We start from the raw sequence: 23,093 nt of genomic DNA on the forward strand, positions 1-23,093 counted from the left end.
AAACAACAAGAAGAACAAAAATGTTTCCCATGTAAGAGGCATCTGTATCTTAGGATAAAATGTCCAATGAAAGGATCATACGTGGAATCAAACAACTTCGATCAAAGAAGATTGCTGTGTTCTAGAGAAAAAGATTCTTCTACTGGTAACAAAGATTATGAAAATTCTGAATGTTCAAACAAATGAGAAGTAAAAAAGAAAAAAGAATTTTAAAATTATTTCACATAATATGTGGTTGTGAAACTTCTCTAAAAGCTTTTAGAGTCAACTTGGCCCAAAAGCTTTGTATTATACCATCTCCTTGGAAGAATGAGAAGTGCCTTGCATTTGGAATTCAGGTATACATAGTATACCTGACTCTCCTCAACTCACTGAATGAGTCTGAGGTGGTTTCTAAAGCATAATATAATACTGTAAAATTAATCAGCCATTGAGAGCCTTGATATAGCCATTGGGTTCATTATAATCAGTTAGTACTGGGACTTGCACTGAATATCGATCCTTTTTATTTAAAAAAATTATTGTATTTTTAGGGAGCTGCTTGGTGTGATACAAAAAGCATTTAAATGGGCATCACAAGACTTGAATTCTGGTCCAGCGCTGTCATTAAAGAGCAGTGTAACCTATAATAAGTCACTTTATCATGTAGATCTCACCCATTCATCATAAAATATGAATAATTAGTTCTAGGGTTCATTTCTAGAATCTTAAATTCTATAATTTAAAATATGTAAAAGAAAGTGGGCCCTGAGAAAGGGATCATAAAAATGTTCATGGTATTTAAAATACTGCAGCTTTTATGAATATTGAAATCATATTAACCACTTAACCTTGTTGCTGGTCCTAGATGTTCTTTATTTCAATTTTAACTTTTCACTTCCCAGGCGTTTTTGTTCTCTTTGGCATTTGCCATGAACAAAATCTATCAGCTTTATAGGCAATCAGTTCTAACACTACTCTTACAAGACAATCTTGATATTTTCAAAGAATTACTAAGCCACACCATCAATAATAATGAATTTAAGAGCATATCAGATGTTACTGATTGTCTCTAAGGGCTCTGAACATGTTCTGAAACATGCCACTTAAATACTTAAAAATCTCCCCTGCTGGTTTAGAAATTGGCATTGTTCTCTAAGAAATTATAATATTTTTACACTGAACCAAAGATTAAGGTCTAAGAGTGTCCTTTCCAATACCTCTGCTTCATACCTCTTACATAATTCATTTATTTTCTTCCATTTCATCATAATCCTAAACCAATAAAAACTTATATATACATATTCCAAGATAAAACTTTTAAATTCAAGGGGTAATTCTAACAAAATAATTCAATTTTGACATAAAAAAATAGTCAATAAGGAGAATTCATTCAGTAACAAAAGGGAAAATATACTTCATATCTAGAACAGCATAGGGCTTCCCTGGTGGCGCAGTAGTTAAGAATCCGCCTGCCAATGCAGGGGACACGGGTTCGAGCCCTGGTCGGGGAAGACCCCACATGCCGCCGAGCAACTAAACCCATGTGCCACAACTACTGAGCCCACATGCCACAACTACTGAAGCCCATGCACCTAGAGCCCATGCTCCACAACAAGAGAAGCCACCGCAGTGAGAAGCCCACACACCACAACGAAGAGTAGCCCCCACTGGCCGCAACTAGAAAAAAGCCCGTGTGCAGTAATGAAGACCCAATGCAGCCATAAATAAATAAATAAATAAATAAATAAATAAATAAATAAATAAAACACATAAAAGTACAAAGAAAAAAATTAAAATTCACCCATTATCAATCACCCACAGATCTACTATTCTACTACAATTCTCTTTTATGATATCTACAAGCAATCTTTTTCACCTACTTAAATCATCACGATATTAAATATTTTCCTAAAAACATTTTAATAACTGCATAGAAAGAGAAAAACAAATACCGTATGCTAACACATATATATGGAATCTAAAAAAAAAAAAGGTTATGAAGAATCTAGGGGCACTACGGGAATAAAGACGCAGACCTACTAGAGAATGGACTTGAGGACATGGGGAGGGGGAAGGGTAAGCTGGGACACAGTGAGAGAGTGGCATGGACATATATACGTTACCAAATGTAAAATCGATAGCTAGTGGGAAGCAGCCGCATAGCACAGGGAGATCAGCTCGGTGCTTTGTGACCACCTAGAAAGGTGGGATAGGGAGAGTAGGAGGGAGGGAGATGCAAGAGGGAAGAGATATGGGGATATATGTATATGTATAGCTGTTTCACTTTGTTATAAAGCAGAAACTAACACACCATTGTAAAGCAAATATACTCCAATAAAGATGTTAAATAAAATAAAATAAAATAAATAACTGCATACTATTCCACAGAGTTAATTTAGTTAATTGCACTAGAAAAAGAGAATAGCTCATTTAAGATTAATCCAATAGTGTGGCACTTGCTTTTTAAGAGAATTGAAAATTTTGTGTTTTCTATAAAATGTGTATATATTAAGTATGCACATAGGTCATTTGGCTCCTAATAAGATTTAGACTCCTTTCCAACATCTTTTTTTAATTGAAATAAAGTAAGTAAAGCAAAGAGTAACCTAGAAAAGATGTGATTTTTTAGTGCTAAATAGTGACAAAAGAAAAGGTCTAACCTGAAAATCTGCTTCAATCAATAAAATGTATTTTTCCTGTCATAACGCCATACAATTTTTTTTCCAGAGCACTTCCATTAGATTAAAAATTTGAGCTATTAATCTATCATCACACTACACGCCTTGAAGAGTTTCTCTAAGAATTATGACAGATTTGAGCTAAATACCTATCTCTCTTTTCCAGTCTGTGGTATGGCCTAATGATATTCATTTTTAACCATAGCTGGCAAAGATTAGGGACATAACTAATTTTCCTACACAGCTAAATATGTAGTTATGGTAGAAAAATAATAACTCCAATATACTTTTAGTGATAAATGCTAACTTATAAAATAATTACTATGTAATATATTCAAAGAGGAATAAAATCTGCAAGGACAATGACAAGAAAAAGTATATAACAATCAAATCCAGAAGATATTCCAAGTGGCTTAACATAAAAGAAAGAAAATTCTGGAAAAGTACATATTATTTACACTCAGCTAGTATGTTTTATACCAGATACTGTTAACGAGACAGGACTGCCCTACCAAAGGTCTGCTACGGAATATCCAGAAGACATATCAGGCACTGTGAGAAAAAAAAAATCATCTATCCAAATTTAACACATTCTAGGTGAAAATATAATTTGAAACCCTCAATCTTTTGCTTCGAAATTCATAGTCATAAAGCAAGGCTGGTATTAAAATTCATGTGGCCTAAAGACAAGCAAAACTTCTTCACTGAGAACTACAAAGCACTGCTGAGAGAAATTAAAAGACAGACTAAATACTGTTAAGATGTCAATTCTCTCTCAAATAGATTCAACATCCCCATGATAATCCCAAAAGGTTTTTCTGAGGAAACTGATACACTGATTCTAAAATATATGGCAATGTAAAGGATCTAGTACATCCAAAGCAATCTTGTAAATGAAGAACAAAGTGGGAGGACTTACAGCACCTGACTTCAATACTTACTATACTGTGTGACTAGCATAAAGAGTGACAAGTAAATCAAGGGAACAGGATAAACCCATATTTCGACAGTTATTTTATTTTCAACAAAGGCAACAAAACAATTCAGTGGACAAATAAAGTCTATTCAGCAAATAGTGCTGAAATAACTAGATATCCATATAGATAAAGGAGAATGAACATTGGAATCTACCTCACATCATATACAAATATTAATGCATAATAGATCATAGACCTAAACAAAACAGCTCAAATCATACAGTGTTTAAAGAAAAATATAAATAAGAGTATCTTCATAAATTGAGGGCAAAGGTTTTTTAGATGATCAAAGTAATAATCATAAAGGTAAAAAGTGATAAATTAGACTAAAAATTTAAAACTTGCTTATCAAAAGGCACTATTAAGAAAAAATGGTAAGCCTGGGATTGGAGGAAAAAATTGTAAAACATACATCTGACATTGACTGGTATCCAGAATATATAAAGAATTCCAACAAGTCATCAATAAAAGGAGAAAACAATCTGATTTTTTTCATCAGCAAAAGATGTGAACAGACTCTTCACCAAAGAAAATATACATGGCCAATAAGCTAATGAAAAAGTACTCAATATCATTAGTCATCAAGGAAATGCAAATTAAACCAGTCTGAGATACCACTACATATCCACCAGAATAGCTAAAATTAGCAAGACCAACAAATACCAAATGTTGATGAGGATGTAGAGCAACTAGAACTCTCATATATTGCTGGTAGGAATGTAAAACGGTACCACTTTAAAAGAAAATCTAGTAGTTCCTCATAGAACCAAATATACTATTACCCTAGTGACTCAGCAGCAAATCTATTCCTGAGTAATTATCCATGAGAAATAAAAACATGTTCACAAAGACTTATACAAAAATATTAACAGCAACTTTATTCATAGTATCCAGATGAAAGGAAACAGCCTAGACGTCCACCAATAAGAAAACAGATAAATCATGGAATGTTAATCAGCAATAAAAAAATTAACTAATACATGAAAGAATCTAAAAAATATTATACTGAGTGAAATAAGTATTATATAAAACGTAACGTACATATGATTCCATTAATAAGAAATTCCAGAACAGGAAAAACTTAATCTATAGTAGAAAAAAAAACATAATAAGGGTTACCTCTCGGAGGGTAGGAGCAGAGAGTGACTACAAAGAGGCATAAGGGAATTTCTTGATAGAGAACTGGGTTATGAACATTTATGCACTTTTCAAAACTCAGCAAATGTACACTTAAGATTTGTGCATTTCACTGTATGAAAATATTTACAGGTAAAGGCAAAAAATTCTAAACTACTGAATTCTAGGTGATGGTATGCATGTTGAAATATTTATGGGGAAACATACTGATGTCTGCAATTTACTTTTGAAATGCACTCAAAAAGCAGATGAAGTAATGGATAGACAAAAGAATGGATAAGGTGAAAAAGAGAGTAAAATGTTAATGATAAAATCTAGGTGGCGAATATATGGGTAATTATATACTATACATTTAAAATTTTTCATAATAAAATCTAAGGAAAAAATTAGTCTATCCATGAGAGTGAACTATATCACAGACAGCTAAAGAAACTATAAATGAATTAACACATTCATATGGGTTACATATTAAATAATATGAAAATATTCACACTATTGCAGTTTTCTGGTATTTTTAATATTGGTCATAGTCTCCGAGGGCCAAAGGAACCTCTAGGTTGACTACCTAATTCCCAAAACAAAAAAGTTCTGTTACCAAACCTATAAGTAAGCAACCAACCAATGGTACAGTTATAATCACCTACCCTCACTGACTAGGCAGTAAAGAAAGAAATTATATAAAATTCCTTAACAATAAATTTGAGAATCGACGATGGAGATTATAATCAAATGAAGACAAATATAAAAATACTGATGAAAGGCTAGCATAACAATGGGATATATCAACTCTAGGAACTCTTAAATCCTTTTCTTACACATTGAGCCTACCATTTTACGATTAACATTTACTATAATCTCTTCTATAAGACAGAAGAAAGAAAATAATTTGGAAAGATTCAGGACAGTGTTTGTAAATAGAACCTTAAAAAGTACTCAGAAAAATCATTACTTAACCTTGAGAAGAAAATAATAGTCTTGAAGCACTCAATCTACAGAAAAAGTTATTCTCCATAACTTGAGTACAAATGAAGATTACATTTAAACTAAACCATGAGGGACTTGAGTTAGATATTAAAATATCTTTAACATAAGAGAGTGTCAAACATTAAGGAAACTCCCAAGGAAGTTTGTAAAATTCACCCATGTATTTATAAAAAGGATAGATAGAACGTTGACTATCATCAATAATAAGCGCAGTCCGTACAACACTGTAAATCAACTATACTTCAATTAAAAAATAATAATAATAAGTGAGGTCCAACCTGTAGACGTAGTTAGCCTCAAATTCCTCAAACTTAATTCTACATTATTATTTGACATTAGGTGTTTCAATAATAATTACAATTATCAGAACTTTCTTACTGCACAATGGAGAAAAAAAGTAGCCTACTAGAAAACAGAAGCATATACTTTATTTTAGCTTCCCTCTTTGGACAAACCTATGATATTGAAAAGAGATGAAATTTTTTTTTTAAGATTTTTTTTTTGACGTGGACCATTATTTTTTAAGTCCTTAATGAATTTGTTACAATACTGCTTTTGTTTTTTATGTTTTCGTTTTTTAGCCCTGAGGCAAGTGGGATCTTAGCTCCCTGACCAAGGATCGAACCCACACCCCCTGCGTTGGAAGGCGAAGTCTTAACCAATGGACCGCCAGGGAAGTCCCTGAGATGAATTTTTAAAACTCCCAAGTCTGTAATTTTTAACTAAAAACCTCACAGTTCCTGTGAGGTAGTAATCTTTTTAGATACTACCACAGGGCAGAAAAATAGCAACAGAGATATCCCAGAATCATGTATACAGCTAACCTACCCGAAAGATAGGATCCTACAAACATTAAAATTTTTTAAAGGAACAAAATTTTATTTATATTTAAAGTGTTTTACCTTGTGCTAAACAGAGTTAGGCATTTACTTTTTCATAAGACAACGAACAAAATCATATTTCTCCACCTTAAGCAAAGGGTGGAAGTCAACTGAGCAAGAGCCAAAATTAACAATGACAATTTAACATTTTATCTGGGGAAAGAAGATGAAACGACCTATTTCTGAATATGCCCTTAGTCTAGAGGATGGGATACAATACTCCATATTCTAATGTGTGCATAGGAACAATTATTTCCTGTGTTAACCTTATGTAGTATAAATTATCCTAATCCTACTAGGATTAAGGTCATAATATTGATTACATCTTTATATTTTATACCACACAGAGTTTTAAAAATCAGATTGTTTACATGTATCTACTCCACAGACAGAGTAAATTATGTACAACCTAGGGTTTAATGCACTTACAGTTCCTTGTGTTTCTCTTCAGCCAAGATTTGGTCATTCAGTTTAAGAGAATACCTGTTAACACAGAAACAAAAATATACTGGTCATATAAACATACGTTTGCCTCATGGACATCTGACTGTGATATCAACATACGGCCAGTTGACCCCTATCAAATAAACACTACTACACTGTTAACAGGTCTCTATCTTAATTGATAAAACATTTAAAACTGCCTAAGTTCTTTTTTTTTTTAGTATTTATTTATTTCTTTAGGATGCACCGGGTCTTAGTTGAGGCACGTGGGACCTTCATTGCAGCATGCAGTATCTTTTAGTTGCAGCATGCAGACTTCTTAGTTGCGGCATGCATGTGGGATCTAGTTCCCTGACTAAGGATCGAACCCAGGCCCCCTGCATTGGGAACATGGATACCCACTGCACCACCAGGGAAGTCCCCCAAAGTGCCTAAGTTCTTTGATGGTCTATTAGTCACTTCCACAGACACCACCTCAAGAACTAAAGGGAGATGAACTTGATCATGCTTTAAAAATATGAGTTATCGGGCTTCCCTGGTGGCACAGTGGTTGAGAGTCTGCCTGCCGATGCAGGGGACACAGGTTCGTGCCCCGGTCCGGGAAGATCCCACATGCCGCAGAGCGGCTGGGCCCGTGAGCCATGGCCGCTGAGCCTGCGCGTCCGGAGCCTGTGCTCCGCAATGGGAGAGGCCACAACAGTGAGAGGCCCGCGTAATGCAAAAAAAAAAAAAAAAAAAAAAAATGTGAGTTATCTTCAATATTCTTCTGCAGTGAATCATCTGTTACTTTCACGCAGCAGTTCAAAATTCAAGAGACTACTAAAATGTTAAGTATTTAATAGTTCACAAAACAATATGAAGTTATTCTTTTATTAAATACATAGCAAACATCTATGTGTACCAAACTATGTACTAGGTAGTGAGACATATGAGGAAAAGTAAGTTTTGGAGTTCTTGACTAAACCATTTACTAGCTTAATGACCACAGCCAATTCTTTCACCTCTTTAAGTCTAAGTTTCCCTGGCTATAAAATAGAGGCTACCATAAATATTAGAACAGGGATCTTCCAATATCATATATTTATACTACTGAAGGTAAATAGACTCTCTGAGGGGTACACTGAAATAGATAAACAACAATGGACAGGTCTTCAATTTCCACTTGTATTCATTCCTTTCCTAAAACTAATCTGCCTGACAATGGATCAGAGGTCTAAACGGAGAGGTCATCCAAATTCTCCTCACTTGACTCCCCTTCCACAAGTCTTTACTCACTTTATAAAAAGAATGGCATACCTCTTGTCCATCCTGAATGAAACCAAACTGCATTGCCTAGATATAAAAATCTCTTAAGTATTAAACAAGGAATGATTCATAATATTTTGTCTGCAAAGCCTTCTTTAACTTAAATTACTACAAACTGACTACAGGGCTTCCTGTTCTATAATTACTGTAAAGAATGAAGATAGAAATTAAAAATGAGTAATTGTGATAGGATGTTCTATTTTCAGATATATTATAGAATGGGGCAGAAGTTGGTTACAATTTTCATTTTAAAAGTTCATCATTTCTAGCCTATGTTCATCATCAAAGATTACGTTACCTTTCAGGGAGAGTTCTGTGAAGCAAAGCTCAGAGAGTTTCTAAAAAGAACAAGAAAAACAGTTCTTCCAAGCAACACACTTTTTTTTTTTTTTTGCGGTACTTGGGCCTCTCACTGTTGTGGCCTCTCCCGTTGCGGAGCACAGGCTCCGGACGCACAGGCTCAGTGGCCATGGCTCACGGGCCCAGCTGCTCTGAAGCATGTGGGATCTTCCCGGACCGGGGCACGAACCCGCGTCCCCTGCATCGGCAGGGGGACTCTCAACCACTGCGCCACCAGGGAAGTCCCAAGCAACACACTTTTAAAACAAGTCTCCTTCCATTTATCTACCAAGGATTAAATATCAAACATGGCTGTCACAGGAACACAAATCAAATCATTTATTTGAACTGAAAAATAAAGTCAGACTTCTTAGATCATGAAAGTCAATCTGATTGTTTTGACAATGAAAGAACAGTTTTGCCAGCAAGGTTCCAAGGCAGACAATGGCTTTAAACTGAATAAATGGCTTTGGTTAAAACATGTTTAAGGCAAAAAAAAAAAAAAAAATCTTTAAGTCATCTGATAAAAACATCTTATCAAAAAAATATCCTTTTGACATAGGTATACTGAAGTTAACAATATTTAGCTTTTCTCAATAGCTCCTGAACAATGCCTATAAGTAAAACGCTAATAGATATAATTACTACCTAATATAATTATATTAAGAAGACTTAATAAAGCCTTTTTTGGTATACATCCCAGAACTGCATGTCTCTAATGACTCTAATGATCCTGGCAAGTCAGGTGGTTTCTAGTCTTTGCTTTCAACGAAACTGAAGAAGGACTTAATCAAATTACCAGCTGACAGATAAACAAAAATAATTTTGATGATAAATCATTTGATGACAGAAGAGTTCAAATAACTGGGTGACAACTACTGAAACAAAACTGTGCATTACCATTCAATTAATTATGTAAACAAATTGCTCAGGATTTACACCTCTTGAAGAAAAAAGGGGGAAATAAAATTGATGCTGACCATTGTCTTACTGCAGCATTGAGTATTATTTATCTACAAAAGGTTGAATTAATTGAAAAACATTGAAGATCAGCTTCACCCATCTCATTCAAACATGCATTTCCAATAACTTATTTTCTTGTTTAATAATGATTTAACATTTTAATACATTTATGTTGTTTTACTAACTATATGCTAATTACAATTTAAAATCTAGGAAATTTCTTTTAAACTTGACTTCACATATATATATGTTGCAGAGACATACAATAGGGTGATCAATATGCACGAAAGGCTTTCATGCATAAAAATATATTGCCTTCATAATGTATGCATAGTATAGTACATGCAAAACATAATCCATGCATAAAAATACACCACATAAGGATAAAATCTGGTGGGGAAAAGTGTGATAGAGATACGAATTTAAACAGAGAAAGGAATATAAATTTTTTAAATGTTTAAAAAGAGCCTGTTTGTGTCTTTTTATAAATGAATCATGGTAGGTATCAAACCACAATAGTATTTAGCATGCACTAAGAGTGATTTATCAGTTTTATTTAACATTACAATATAAAAATCATAAATATTAACTTAATGAGTGAGGAAGTACTTGTTCATCAAAACATTTTTATGGGGCTTCCCTGGTGGCGCAGTGGTTGAGAATCCGCCTGACGATGCAGGCGACATGGGTTCGTGCCCCGGTCTGGGAAGATCCCACATGCCGCGGAGCGGCGGGGCCCGTGAGCCATGGCCGCTGAGCCTGCACGTCTGGAGCCTGTGTTCCGCAACGGGAGAGGCCACAACAGTGAGAGGCCCGCGTACCGCAAAAAAAAAAAAAAAAAAAAAAATTTTTATGGAAGCTAAAAAGTTTCAACCCGTGGATTTGATGATATCTATGTCTTGGCAAAGTGCTTGGTACATATAAAATAGGAACTCAATGTTACTTTCCTTCTTTCTCTAGCTGGTTAGTAAAAGAGAAAGAACAAACATTTCTTGCCCTTAAGGACCTCACAATTCAGTAGACAAACCAGAATAAAAGTAACTGCTCATAGTGTGATAAGTATTACAATAAAGTTAAGTATAATGTATAATGTTTATTATAATAAAGAAAAGAGGTAGTAATAAGTCTCCTTCATAAGAGAGTCAAAAAACGGACAGCTTTTATCTGTTGCCCAACATTCTCTTCCTCTCCTATTTCATCTCTTCTTTGCTCCTTCCCCATGAACAACCTTCCCTTTTAAAGTCTGAGGACAAGAATTTGAAGGCAATAGTGAAGGTGGCCCGTAAAAAAGATCCATAGTATAGGCAAGAAGCAGACTAGGATAGCCTAATTGTTATCAAATCACCCAAAGGGAAATTCTACTCGCCAGATTCACAGAGTACATCTTCAGGTCCTCAACAATAAATCTGCAAGATCCATTTTGCACTATCCTCCAGGCAAATTAGTTCTCTAACCCCAAACTTCAAAATGTTCAGTCTTCCCATAGTATTTCTGTCTCTGATCTGATTTTCCCCTGCCCCAAACCAGGGAATTTTCCATCAGATCTCAATAACCTTTACATTTCTTCATCTTTGCTGCTTTTTATCAATTTTATCTTGCTTATCTCTTCCTTGACTCTTGCACCCTTCTTCTTAAGAACCTGACCTATACATATACTACCCAGAATCAGCCAGACTGCTAGGTTTGAGGACACAGTTATATACTAAAAGGACTGCCTCAAATTTATTTCGGAAGTAGGCAAGATATAAATTAGAATTATAAATGTAAAAGTAAATACACCATCAGGTCCATAATTCTTACTAATGAAATGGAGCTATTTCTCACTGAAACATTTAATGTTAATGTTTGTTTGTTAAATGTCTGTTTAAATGTGGGGCTATAATTATATGTAGTTCTTATTTTCATTTAATGTATGCTGTTCTGCCAACCTAACTGCTGTTGGCAGAAAAAAAAGATACACAGCCTTTTGAATCTATTACATTTAACTTATTCTCTGAGTATTCAGTTTTAAATTAATAAACGTCAAAAGGAAAATTCAACTTAGTAGGAAGTAGAAAGTAGAGCGCTATACTTCAACTTTCTACTACGTCTTTTCCAGAATAATACAAAGCACAGACTATTTTTTAGTTGGGTTTTGTTTCCTAAAAACATGATTAAACAGATGTTCTGCTTTTATATCCATTTCTTGATTCAAACATGAACATAGTCCCTAAAAAAGCCAGAGACAGCAAAATGGTATAGTGGTATTTCTCAACCTTTTTTCTACCTGAATTTACCAGAAGGAAAAGAAATACACAACAATCAGCAGAAAATGAGGAAGCAGGAGAGAGCACAGGGAAGGGCCCTCTTTACCCTGCCTCTAGTCTCCACAAAGAGAGCCTCTGAGTCAATGAAACTACATTAGATTGAAAGTCAAAGACCTGTGTCGTTGTCCTGATTCTGCCATTAAGTAGACAAGTCATTTAATTTCTCTAAAGAGGATAAAACTACCTATGTGACAGGGTTGCTATGTGGATCAAAAAAGATAATACTTCAGGGGGCTTCCCTGGTGGCGGTGCAGTGGTTAAGAATCTGCCTGCCAATGCAGGGGACACGGGTTCGATCCCTGGTCTGGGAAGATCCCACATGCCGTGGAGCAACTAAGCCCATGTGCCACAACTAATGAGCCCGTGTGCCACAACTACTGAAGCCTGCACCCCTAGAGCCTGTGCTCCGCAACAAGAGAAGCCACTCCAATGAGAAGCCCACGCACCGCAAGGAAGAGTAGCCCCCACTCGCCACAACTAGAGAAAGTCCCCGGGCAAAAAGACCCAACACAGCCAAAGATAAATAAAATAAACAAATTTTTAAAAAACAAAAAAAAAGATAATACTTGAAAAGGGCCCAGCACATTATTTAACAGATATAAAGGCTCACCCCTCCCCCCTTTCTTGGAATGCCTCCACCTCTACCAAATGAATAATTAAATTAGCTCAAAAGTAGATTGGTGGGGGGGGGGGAGTTGTTAAAGTATTTCACTTGTTTTGAAACAACTGCACAACTACAGATTTCCATTAAGGAAACATCAGACAGTTGTATACAAGGATGTCAACTAGAGCATAATTTATGGAAAAGTAAAACTGTAAACTATTACACCATCCAAAACGTACCCAACTGCATCAGTAAATTACAGTTCAACCATGGGGAAATGGTTCAATATTGTATTTTTTAAAAAAAAGGAGAGGGATTTCCCTAGTGGTCCAGTGGGTAAGTCTCCGTGCTCCCAGGGCAGGGGGCCCAGGTTTGATCCCTGGTCGGGAAACTAGATCCTGCACACATGCTGCAACTAAGAGTTTGCATGCCGCAAGTAAGAAGTCCGCATGCCACAAATGAAAAAAAAAAAAAAATCCTGGAACTTCCCTGGTGGCACAGTGGTTAAGAATCCACCTGCCAATGCAGGGGACATGGGCTCAATTCCTGGTCCGGGAAGATCCCACATGCCACAGAGCAACTAAGCCTGTGCGTCACAACTACTGAGCCTGCGTGCCACAGCTACTGAAGCCCGCAGCCTAGAGCCCGTGCTCCGCAGCAAGAGAAGCCACTGCAATGAGAAGCCCGCGCACCGATGAAGAGTAGCCTCCACTCACTGAAACTAGAGAAAGCCCATGAGCAGCAACGAAGACCCAACGCAGCCAAAAATAAGTAAATAAAATAAACAAATTTATAAAAAAAAAAATCCCGCATGCCACAACTAAGACCCAGCGCGGCCAGAATGAATGAATAAATGAATGAATGAATACTTTTTTTTAAAAAAAAAGAAAAAGCTTGCAATATACTCCCAAAAAGAATTGGAAACATATATATCAAAATATTATATATCATTGCATATGATTTTTATTTTTTTCTTTGTGTTTTTAAAATGTACATAATAAGGATATTATTTTGAAATTAGAAAAACTATATTAAAAACAATTACATACAACACTTTAGAATGTGGTTATGATACTCATCCGGATACAGTTTCCACTTAAACTTTTCAACCAATGAACTTGTAAGCCTCCAAAGATTACATGAAAACTTTTCTTGTACAAAAAAATTTAAATAAATTTAATTTAAATACTTTATTATATAAATATTGACAGCAACAGGTGACAAGTAAGTAGGAAGAAGGGAAGTGGGAAGGGAGGGAGAAGGAGGGGTAGAAGGGACACAGGAGGAGGGGAGAGGAGAAGGAGGAGAAATACTTCCCTCAATCCTGTCTGAGCTATTTAAGGAAGACACTCTTGAAGCAAAGAAAGAATAAAATCCAATAATGGCATTCCTACCATGGGCAATGGGAAAATGGTATTATTATTTAGGTTTATAATTAAGTATCAGAACACATAAATAAAATGTATTAATACATTATAGATAACTATTGAGATATGCCAGAACAACAGTAGTATACAACTAACAGTAATAAAACAAAGTTTGGGCCTTTTGTAAGAAACTGAAACAGACACTATTTATTCAGATGTGTTCTTTCCCTGAAGATTAGCATAACTTAGAATTTCAGGCTCAGAAAGGTCCTTGAAGAGACTGTGAAGTCCAGAACAGCCCAGTCATAAACGAAATGCCCTACCAATGTCACAAATAGTAATGTCAAGCTAAGACTTGCTATATAGCAGGATGATAATAAAATATTCCATAAATACTTGCAACTAAGATTGCCCTGTGAGAATTAAATGAGTAAAATTCTAGAAATCTACAAATATTACCATATAAACCAAAGAACCCTAATGGTTCCTGTTAAGTTTTATAAAGTTGACAGAATCAATCATACAGATAGTGTGGATATAGTGAGATTTTAAACAACGTAACATGTTTAAATGGCTCTTGCAATTGTAAAATAAAAGTTGATTCAAACATATTAGAGGGACTTCCCTGGTGGTCCAGTGGGTAAGACTCCACACTCCCAATGCAGGGGCCCTGGTCTGATTCCTGAACTAGATCCTGCATGCATGCTACAACTAAAAGGTTGCATGGTGCAACTAAGAAGTTCACATGCCACTAAAGATCCCACATGCCGCAACGAAGATCCCGCATGGTGCAACTAAGACCCAGTGCAGCCAAAATAAATAAATATTTTTTTATAAAAACATATTAGAGGGAATTCCCTGGCAGTCCAGTGGTTAGGACTCTGCTTTCACTGCCCGGGGGCCAGGTTCAATCCGTGGTCAGGGAACTAAGATCCTGCAAGATGCGCGATGCAGCCAAAAAAAAAGCAAATTAAAAAAAAAAAAAAAAACATATTAGAAAGCACAGAGAACTATATTCAATATCCTGCGATAAACCATAATGGAAAAGAATATTAAAAAAGGAAGGTATATATATGTATAACTGAATCACTTTACTGTATAACAGTAATTAACACAACATTATAAATCAACTATACTTCAATTTAAAAAAATACAAAAAAAACAGAAAGGAAGAAAAAGGAGATCAAAAGTGTTAATCCACTAATCTTTCAGCTTTCACTAAAGCTGAAATTTAAGAGGCTTATAAAGAAACAGATTAAGAGTAAACCATGGTGGGCTTCCCTCATGGCACACTGGTTAAGAATCCGCCTGCCAATGCAGGGGACGTGGGTTCAAGCCCTGGTCTGGGAGGATCCCACATGCCGCGGAGCAACTAGGCCAGTGTGCCACAACTACTGAGCCTGTGCTCTAGAGCCTGCGAGCCACAATTACTGAAGCCTGTGCACCTAGAGCCCATGCTCCGCGACAAGAGACGCCACCGCAATGAGAAGCCCGCGCAATGAAGAGTAAACCCCGCTCACCGCAACTAAAGAACGCCCTCGGGCAGCAACAAAGACCCAAGGCAGCCAAAAATTAATTAACTAATTAATTAATTTTTTTAAGAGAGTAAACCATGGGGTTTGAATGCAAATAACAGCAATAAGTTACAAGGTTTATGAAAATAATATTTTAAATTCTCATTAAAAAACTAGATGAGGGGGCTTCCCTGGTGGCGCAGTGGTTGAGAGTCCGCCTGCCGATGCGGGGGACATGGGTTCGTGCCCCAGTCCGGGAAGATCCCACATGCCGCGGAGTGGCTAGGCCCGTGAGCCATGGCCGCTGAGCCTGCGCGTCTGGAGCCTGTGCTCCGCAACGGGAGAGATCACAACAGTGAGAGGACCGCATACCGCAAAAAAAAAAAAAAACAACTAGATGAGGATTAAAACTCAATTAGAGAAAGCTGGAGGAAATAATAATTAAGCTAGATTTAAACCTAAACACATAGAACTATACTCTTTGTATTTTAAAAAAATCATTGATAATTATTCATAACAACCAGCCACATATTTTCATTAAAGGAAATTTTTTAAATTTGGTACTTGTAAGATGTCACCACTTGGCTCTTGGGCCACATGAACAAAACTAGCCCACGTTGTATCACACTTCCTATATATTTCTAAGTATATTTTAGTCTGGATTCTGTCCCTACATGTCACTCCACTGTGATTTACTTAGCTGAGGTCACCACTGACATCCTATTGTCAAGGCCAGTGGACTCCTGTAGGCTTTATGTTACCAATCTGTTACATCTGATATTATTAACCACTCTGTCATACAAAGTCACTATTCTTTGTGAGACCTTATCTTAGTTCTCCTGCTACAAGCTCACCATTTCTTCTCCATCTCCTACCATACTTCTTCATCTACCCATCCATTAAATGTTCTATCTTCCACCCCACTTCTCCTTTTACTTTATGCCCTTCCTCTAGAAAGGCTTATCTATTGGTTGCTTTAAACACTACCTATTTAATAATGGTGGCAGCAGTGGTGGTGATAATGATGATGATGATAATGGTAAAAATAGCTAACATTTATTGAATGGCATTATGTCAAATTACAATTAAATATAATGTTTATTACATGTCTCTCCCACCATGAATCCTCTACCCACCAGAAACATAAATCAAACTCTCTCCTAAATATGCCCACCTAGATATCACACATTCATCTCATGCATGAACAAAACAACTCAATCTCTCCATCCCCTCTAACATGTCCTCCCCCTCCCATACTCCCTAACTCAGTTATAAATAACAACATCTAGTCATTTACCAAAACTAAACATTGGAATGTCATCCCTGACTCCTTTGCCCTTTTCATTAAATCAATCATCAAGTCTTACCTTTATAACACTGAAGTATTATTGAACTTTCTCCCGACCATTCTCTCCTAACTGTAATGATTAGGTCACCATCTCTCAACACGTCTATCACTACAGCCTCCTCTAATTTATCTCCTCAAATTCTCTGACCTACTGCAGACACAGTGATTTACAGCATTCTAAACGTGAATCTGACCATGTCATCCGCCTGCTTATTAACCCCCCTCAAGTTGTCTCCACTGTCTGTAACAGAGATGTGAGACATTCCAAGCTGTCTAGTAGCCAATAATATTAGCTAGCACATGGCAAATACATAAATTATCTCATTCAATCCTCACATTATAATACTCCTATTTTAATATTCCTACTATAATATTCCTATTTTATTCACAAGGAAACTGAGCTTCCACAGATTAAGAAATATAACCAAAGTCACACAACTACAAGTCACTCCAGAGCACAATCTTAACCTGTATTCTATAATGCCACAGTATATGAATCAATTTCTTTCTACATTTGTCTCCTCAATTACACTACTAGCTGCTTAAAGGCAAGAAACTTATTTAACACTGTAGTCCCAGTATTTGGCAAAATGCTGAACACAAAGCAGGTGCTCCAAAAAATGTATACTGAGCTCAAATGAACTGTTAAAAATGAATCCATGCTTAGGTAAGCCTTAAGAATACCATTTTCCTCAATATTTCCTTAAAAGTCAGGTCTGGAGGTACTTCCCTGGTGGTCCAGTGGCTAAGACTCTGTGCTCCCAATGCAGAGGGCCTGCGTTCGATCCCTGGTTTGGGAACTAGATCCCACATGTCTCCACTAAAGATCCCATATGCCGCAACTAATGACCCAGTGCAGCCAAATAAATAAATAAATATTAAAAAAGAAAAAAGACAGACAGACCAAGGTTGTTTAAAAAAAAAAATCAGGTCTGAAAATCAGAGAAGCCACGAGGAATACCGTCTTACAATATCTGGGGCAAAATGAAATCTTTATAAATGAGTCTATGTTCATTTAGCATCCATAATTTAGGTCTTATTTGAAGAAGCTCCAGAACAACTCAAAACCAATTACTTAATATGAAATAATATAAAGATTCAGAGTTTATTTCAAATTCAAATTTCAATACCAGTTTATTTCAAATTCTAAGAATCTGGAATTCATTAAACAAAAATCAAAATAGCCGAAGATCATCTTTCTTTTAAAGAAGGGCAAAGGTAACTAAGCTAAAGGAAATATTCAAAATTCAGTAGCCTTTCCAAATACCACGAACAATCTTAAAAAGTTGTTGAAAAAAAATTCTACTCACAATAGCAACAACTATATTTTAAAAATACCTAGAATAAACCTAACAAAAATGTACACTTATGAAGAAAACTAAATTTTGCAATAAGACCTAAGCTACAGTGTCTAATACTATAACCACTAATCACATTACTATTTGAATTTAAATTAAAATAAAATAAAATTTTAAAATTCAATACATCAGTGGTCAGACTTCCCTGGCGGTCCAGTGGTTATGACTCTGTGCTTCCACTGCAGGGGGCACGGGTTTGATACCTGGTCGGGGAACTAAGATCCCACAGGCCTTGCGGCACAGCCCAAAAAAAAAAACACATCAGTTGCACTAACCACACTTCAAACATTCAAAGCTAAATGTGACTACTGGTTACCATATTGGAAAACACAGATATACAACATTTCCAGCATTGCAGAAAGTACTAGTGGACTGCTGCTGCAGAGACAGTAAGTTACCCCAGATTTCATTTTTACTTTTAATCTCTTCTACATGGTTTGAATTTTTTCCAAGAATCATTTATTTTTATAATTTTTGAAGCTAACAAATTTAGCAATGACCACTCCATAAGATATGTAAGTCTAAAAAAATCAAAACTATTCATTTTGCAACCCTGTATCTAATGTACTTAGAGCCTATGTGTTATTGAAATATATAAAAGAATACATAAACTAAATGGAGAAATACATGTATAGATAGAAAAACTCATATGTTAAAGATCTCATTTTTCCCAAATTCATCTATAAAGGTAATGTAATTCCAAACAAAATCCCAGAAACAATTTTTGTAGAACCTGACAAGCTATTCTAAAATCTGTGGACAAAAGAAAAGAGCCAAGAACAGCTAAGAAAATTCCTGAATAAAAACGAAGTGTAGGGACTTGCCCATCAGACATCAAGACTTAGTGTAAAGCTTTAGTAACAAAATAAAAATAGGGCTATATTAGTTCAAGGACAGACAGACTAGAAGGGAAAAAAAAAAAAAAGTTAAGAAGCCAGAGACCAAACTATAGATAAATAAAAATTGTCATTGCAGATCAGTGGGTAGAAGTTGGCCTATTCATAATATAGTAATATAATAGCTGATTCCCTAAAAGGAAAACCTTTTTAAAAACTGGATCCCAATACACATACATGTCTATCCTGTTGCGAGTTCTGGTCCTAAGTTTGTCTTTATTTGCCTATCACCTTGAAGATTTTGATGGTGGGAGGATGGTAATTCATATTATGGTTCCTCTCTCCTTCTCTCTCTCTCTCTCTCTCTCTCTCTAAATCTCTGTCTGTTCTCGTTTTTCTCTGCAAATGTTAACAGAGACAAATTTTGTAACATGTTTTTCATTCTCTCTTCTTTTTTCTACATGTTCTGAGTGTAGCAAACTCCTGTTATGACCAACATTAGAAGTTTAGTTTATATGAAGACAAAAAATTTTACTGAATCTTGAAACATTATTATTCAGTCCCAAACAAAAAGGTGTTGTAAGTTGAGGAGTATTCAGGATTATTGTGACCAGCAATTATTTGCTTTATTTTAAAAATAGAATCAAAGAGTTCTCCTCTTTACATCTGTAAAATAATAAAATATTTTGGTGCAAAAAACAAAAAACAAAAAACAAAAAAAACTGGATCCCTACCTCACGTCATATACAAAAATCAGTTCAGGATCAATTAAGGACCTAAATACACAAAGCATAATGTTATAACTTGTAGAAGAAAATACTGCAGAATAGCTATACAGAGACAACTACAAAAGTGTCAGAGCATCTCACAATTAGTTTTAAACAAAACAATGATAGCTTTTAACTGTATATAAGGAGTCTCACTTGACACTCCAAATATTGTTTCACCTTCACACCTAATATACATCATTTATCAAAGTAATTCATCTTAACTTATACAAATAATTCATCTGTAAATTTTTGGCATTGAATAATCAGCATTGAAATTTATGATCAACTTTACTTTGAGTATTTTTGGAGTAAACATTAAGTAGTATCTTTCATGTATGCTTACATTAATCAAGATTTACCTAAGGTTCATATCATTATATTATTAAGGATTTATGTCTGTGAGAGAAACACATTTCCTGAACTACTCTAGCTTCCCTTCTTAAAACTGAGTATTTTTATTTCTAATGATGACTTTTATTTCCTGATTACCATTTCATTAATTCTCTCATTCCTCTTACTTCTGTGGTATTTATATGGTGTCAGGAAAAATTAAGGCAAATCTGTCTTACATATTTGTTTTCCATCCCTATTAATACATTCCTTTCCTTTATTCCCCATAATTACACCAATACTCATCTGGAAGTATTTATATGTTCCATATTTCCTCCTCCCCTCACACCCACTGTGTCTCTTCAATATGCTGGAAAAGATTATTCTCAATAGCCTACTTCCTACCACACGTGTCCTACTTATTTTCAGTTGTAATATTTTGGCAAATTGGATACACCCAAACTAACTTAATTCTGCTTTTCTCAGATCCTAATTTTTTCTTATTCAAGGGAAAAACCAGCTTTACAATCTTCAAATAAAGACTAGGATACTCTAGAAGAAATTTAATTTTTGAATATCAAATAATTATCTAGTTGATATTTCTGAATCATGGCAATGCTTGCTCCATTCTGGAAACAGGTCAATTGTAGACAACATACCATCCTCCCAACATAAGAAGTGCACTGTTTTGAAAGTTCAGTCAAAAAGAGAATTGTTGAGTCTTTCAATCTCTCACAAAGAAATTATTAATCTACTCTGATGCACTAATTAAAACTAAATGTTAACAATTTTTGGAGCAAACTACACACATTTTTCTCATCTACACTATATCTATACTAAAAGGAAAATAGAATTTCATTAAGTTTATGAGCCTTTATGTATCTACTTAATTTACACTCAAAAAATCTGGATATATAATTGAGTTTTTCACTTTCAAATTAATACTTCCATAGTAAGATAGTAGAAAATAAAGAATACAGGTTTTACAATTAAAACAAGCATGTATTTCAAATTACTGCACAATGACTGATACACTTTTTGGTCATGAACAAATGACTTAAGCTCTGTTATTCTTTACGAGGATAACTACCTTATAAAGTTGTCATGAGTACTAAACTAATACCATATAAAAACGTACCTAATACATGTTGAATAATGCTTTATTGTCAGATAATAATTGTTAAAAATTATTATACTCTTGTTTTTTCTCCTTACTCTTGAAACTTTTTCAGATGGATTCTCCATGGCCCTTCTTTAGATTCAACCCTTTGTTGTATACCAGTCCTGTGTGCAAAGACCATTAGAATATGATGGTTCTTGTTCTTTAAAAAACTGCTCTGAAAAGCTTGACAAACATAGCATGTGAAAAATATATCTTCACAAAAATGTATGTGAAGAAAATATCAATTCTCTCATTAACTTTTTTTTTTTTTTTTTTTTTTTGCGGTACGCAGGCCTCTCACTGTTGTGGCCTCTCCCGTTGCGGAGCACAGGCTCCGGACGCGCAGGCTCAGCGGCCATGGCTGACTTCCCAGACCGGGGCACGAACCCGTCCGTGATCCCTGCATCGGCAGGCGGACTCTCAACCACTGCGCCACCAGGGAAGCCCTCTCATTAACTTTTAACATTGAACACTTAAAACTCCACTTCAAAAAAAGCCTTTCATAAAAAAATGTTTTTCAGCCAAACGCTATTCACCAAGTGCCTAACATGTATCCAGCACCATGCCAAGGGTCATGTAAGAAAAAAGCATAGTGCAGTTCCTTTGCACCAAGAGCTTACTGTATATAGAAAAGATTTAGTAAGATACTTTCCTTAATTGCCTCTCTCCCCAGCAATGTTTATAAACACTGCATGCAACGCTTATACTAAATTGTTAACCTAGTACAAAAAAATATATATATTGAGCTTCCTCTCAAGTAAGAAATTAGAAAGCAGAAGAGAGTAACGTGAGTCAAGAAAGTCAAAGGAAATTGTAAATTAAAGGGAAAAAACCCTCTCTTTTATTCAAAACACTGCTTGTTTGGCAAATCATAAGTTAAGATCATCACATAAATATACAAATTGTTAAACAGTTAAAACAAAAGATGAAACCAGTAATCAACAAAAGATATGAACTAAAGGAAAGTGAGAAAATCATTTTTATTTATCCAGAGACTGCTCTGACATAGAAACCAGGCTTACCCATTTTGAATCCCCAAAATCTGGCATGTAGTTATTAATTCTTAGTTTGTACAATAGGTTCAAACTGTTAATAATTTAATCATCTGTTTAAAAAATAAAGGTAATTAGTGTAGCATGGTAGAAAAAGAAACAAACAGGGTCAGGAGATACAGATTCCATCTCAGGCTTGCAATGCTAACTGTAATCAAGGGCAAAACATCTAACTTTGCTGAGCCTGTTCCGCTGTTGTAAAATGAATAAAGAAGACTAAATTATCTCCAAATTCCAATTTGTCTCAAAAATCCTATGAGTCCATGGTTATACATTTCCTGCTATAGTACATATAATAATAGTGAAATACACACACTCACACCCCTTGGACTTCCACTTATGTATGGCAGAAAGATTATCTACTCTTCCTTCCAAGACTGTTAAAATGATAATAAAGGCACAAAAAAAGGCAAACACCTACAGGAGCAAAAAGAATACTAATGTTAAAAAAAAAAGAATACTAATGTAATTAACCATTAATGGTCAAAAGGTTTCCACAAATTTTCAGAAAAAGGAAAGCAGATGAGGAACTCAGCAGCACTAAAGAAACTAAAATCTCATTTGCAATTGAAAGAGACTACTTATGATAAGCAAGCTTAGTCCACCTGCAGAAACCCTAAATCTCAGAGGTTACAGATAAGGCCTGGAGCTACAAGTAAGGGAATGGACTACCATCTCACCATCACAATTTACAATTCCTAAAATAAATTAGAGGTTTATTCCCTCAAGAAACCAAAGAGAAGTATCTCAGAACTA

The 23,093-nt window shown here is 35.3% G+C and overlaps 1 protein-coding gene across 6 annotated transcripts in view; it reads right to left on the minus strand.

Annotated features, from left to right (window-relative positions):
• ADK (adenosine kinase) overlaps positions 1-23,093 on the minus strand; it is a 502,280-nt gene that overhangs the window by 429,676 nt on the left and 49,511 nt on the right. For all 6 annotated transcript variants that reach the window (XR_013824278.1, XR_013824279.1, XM_079900202.1 and 3 more), the window contains exon 3: positions 7,069-7,122. Coding sequence is in view for 4 of the 6 variants with exons in the window: in XM_079900202.1 (XP_079756328.1) it covers positions 7,069-7,122 (54 nt within the window). In the remaining 2 variants the exon portion in view is untranslated. The remainder of the gene's footprint in view (positions 1-7,068; positions 7,123-23,093) is intronic.

This window comes from Stenella coeruleoalba (genome assembly GCF_951394435.1).
Source record: "Stenella coeruleoalba genome assembly, chromosome: 16".
NCBI classification, from domain to species: Eukaryota; Metazoa; Chordata; class Mammalia; order Artiodactyla; family Delphinidae; genus Stenella; species Stenella coeruleoalba.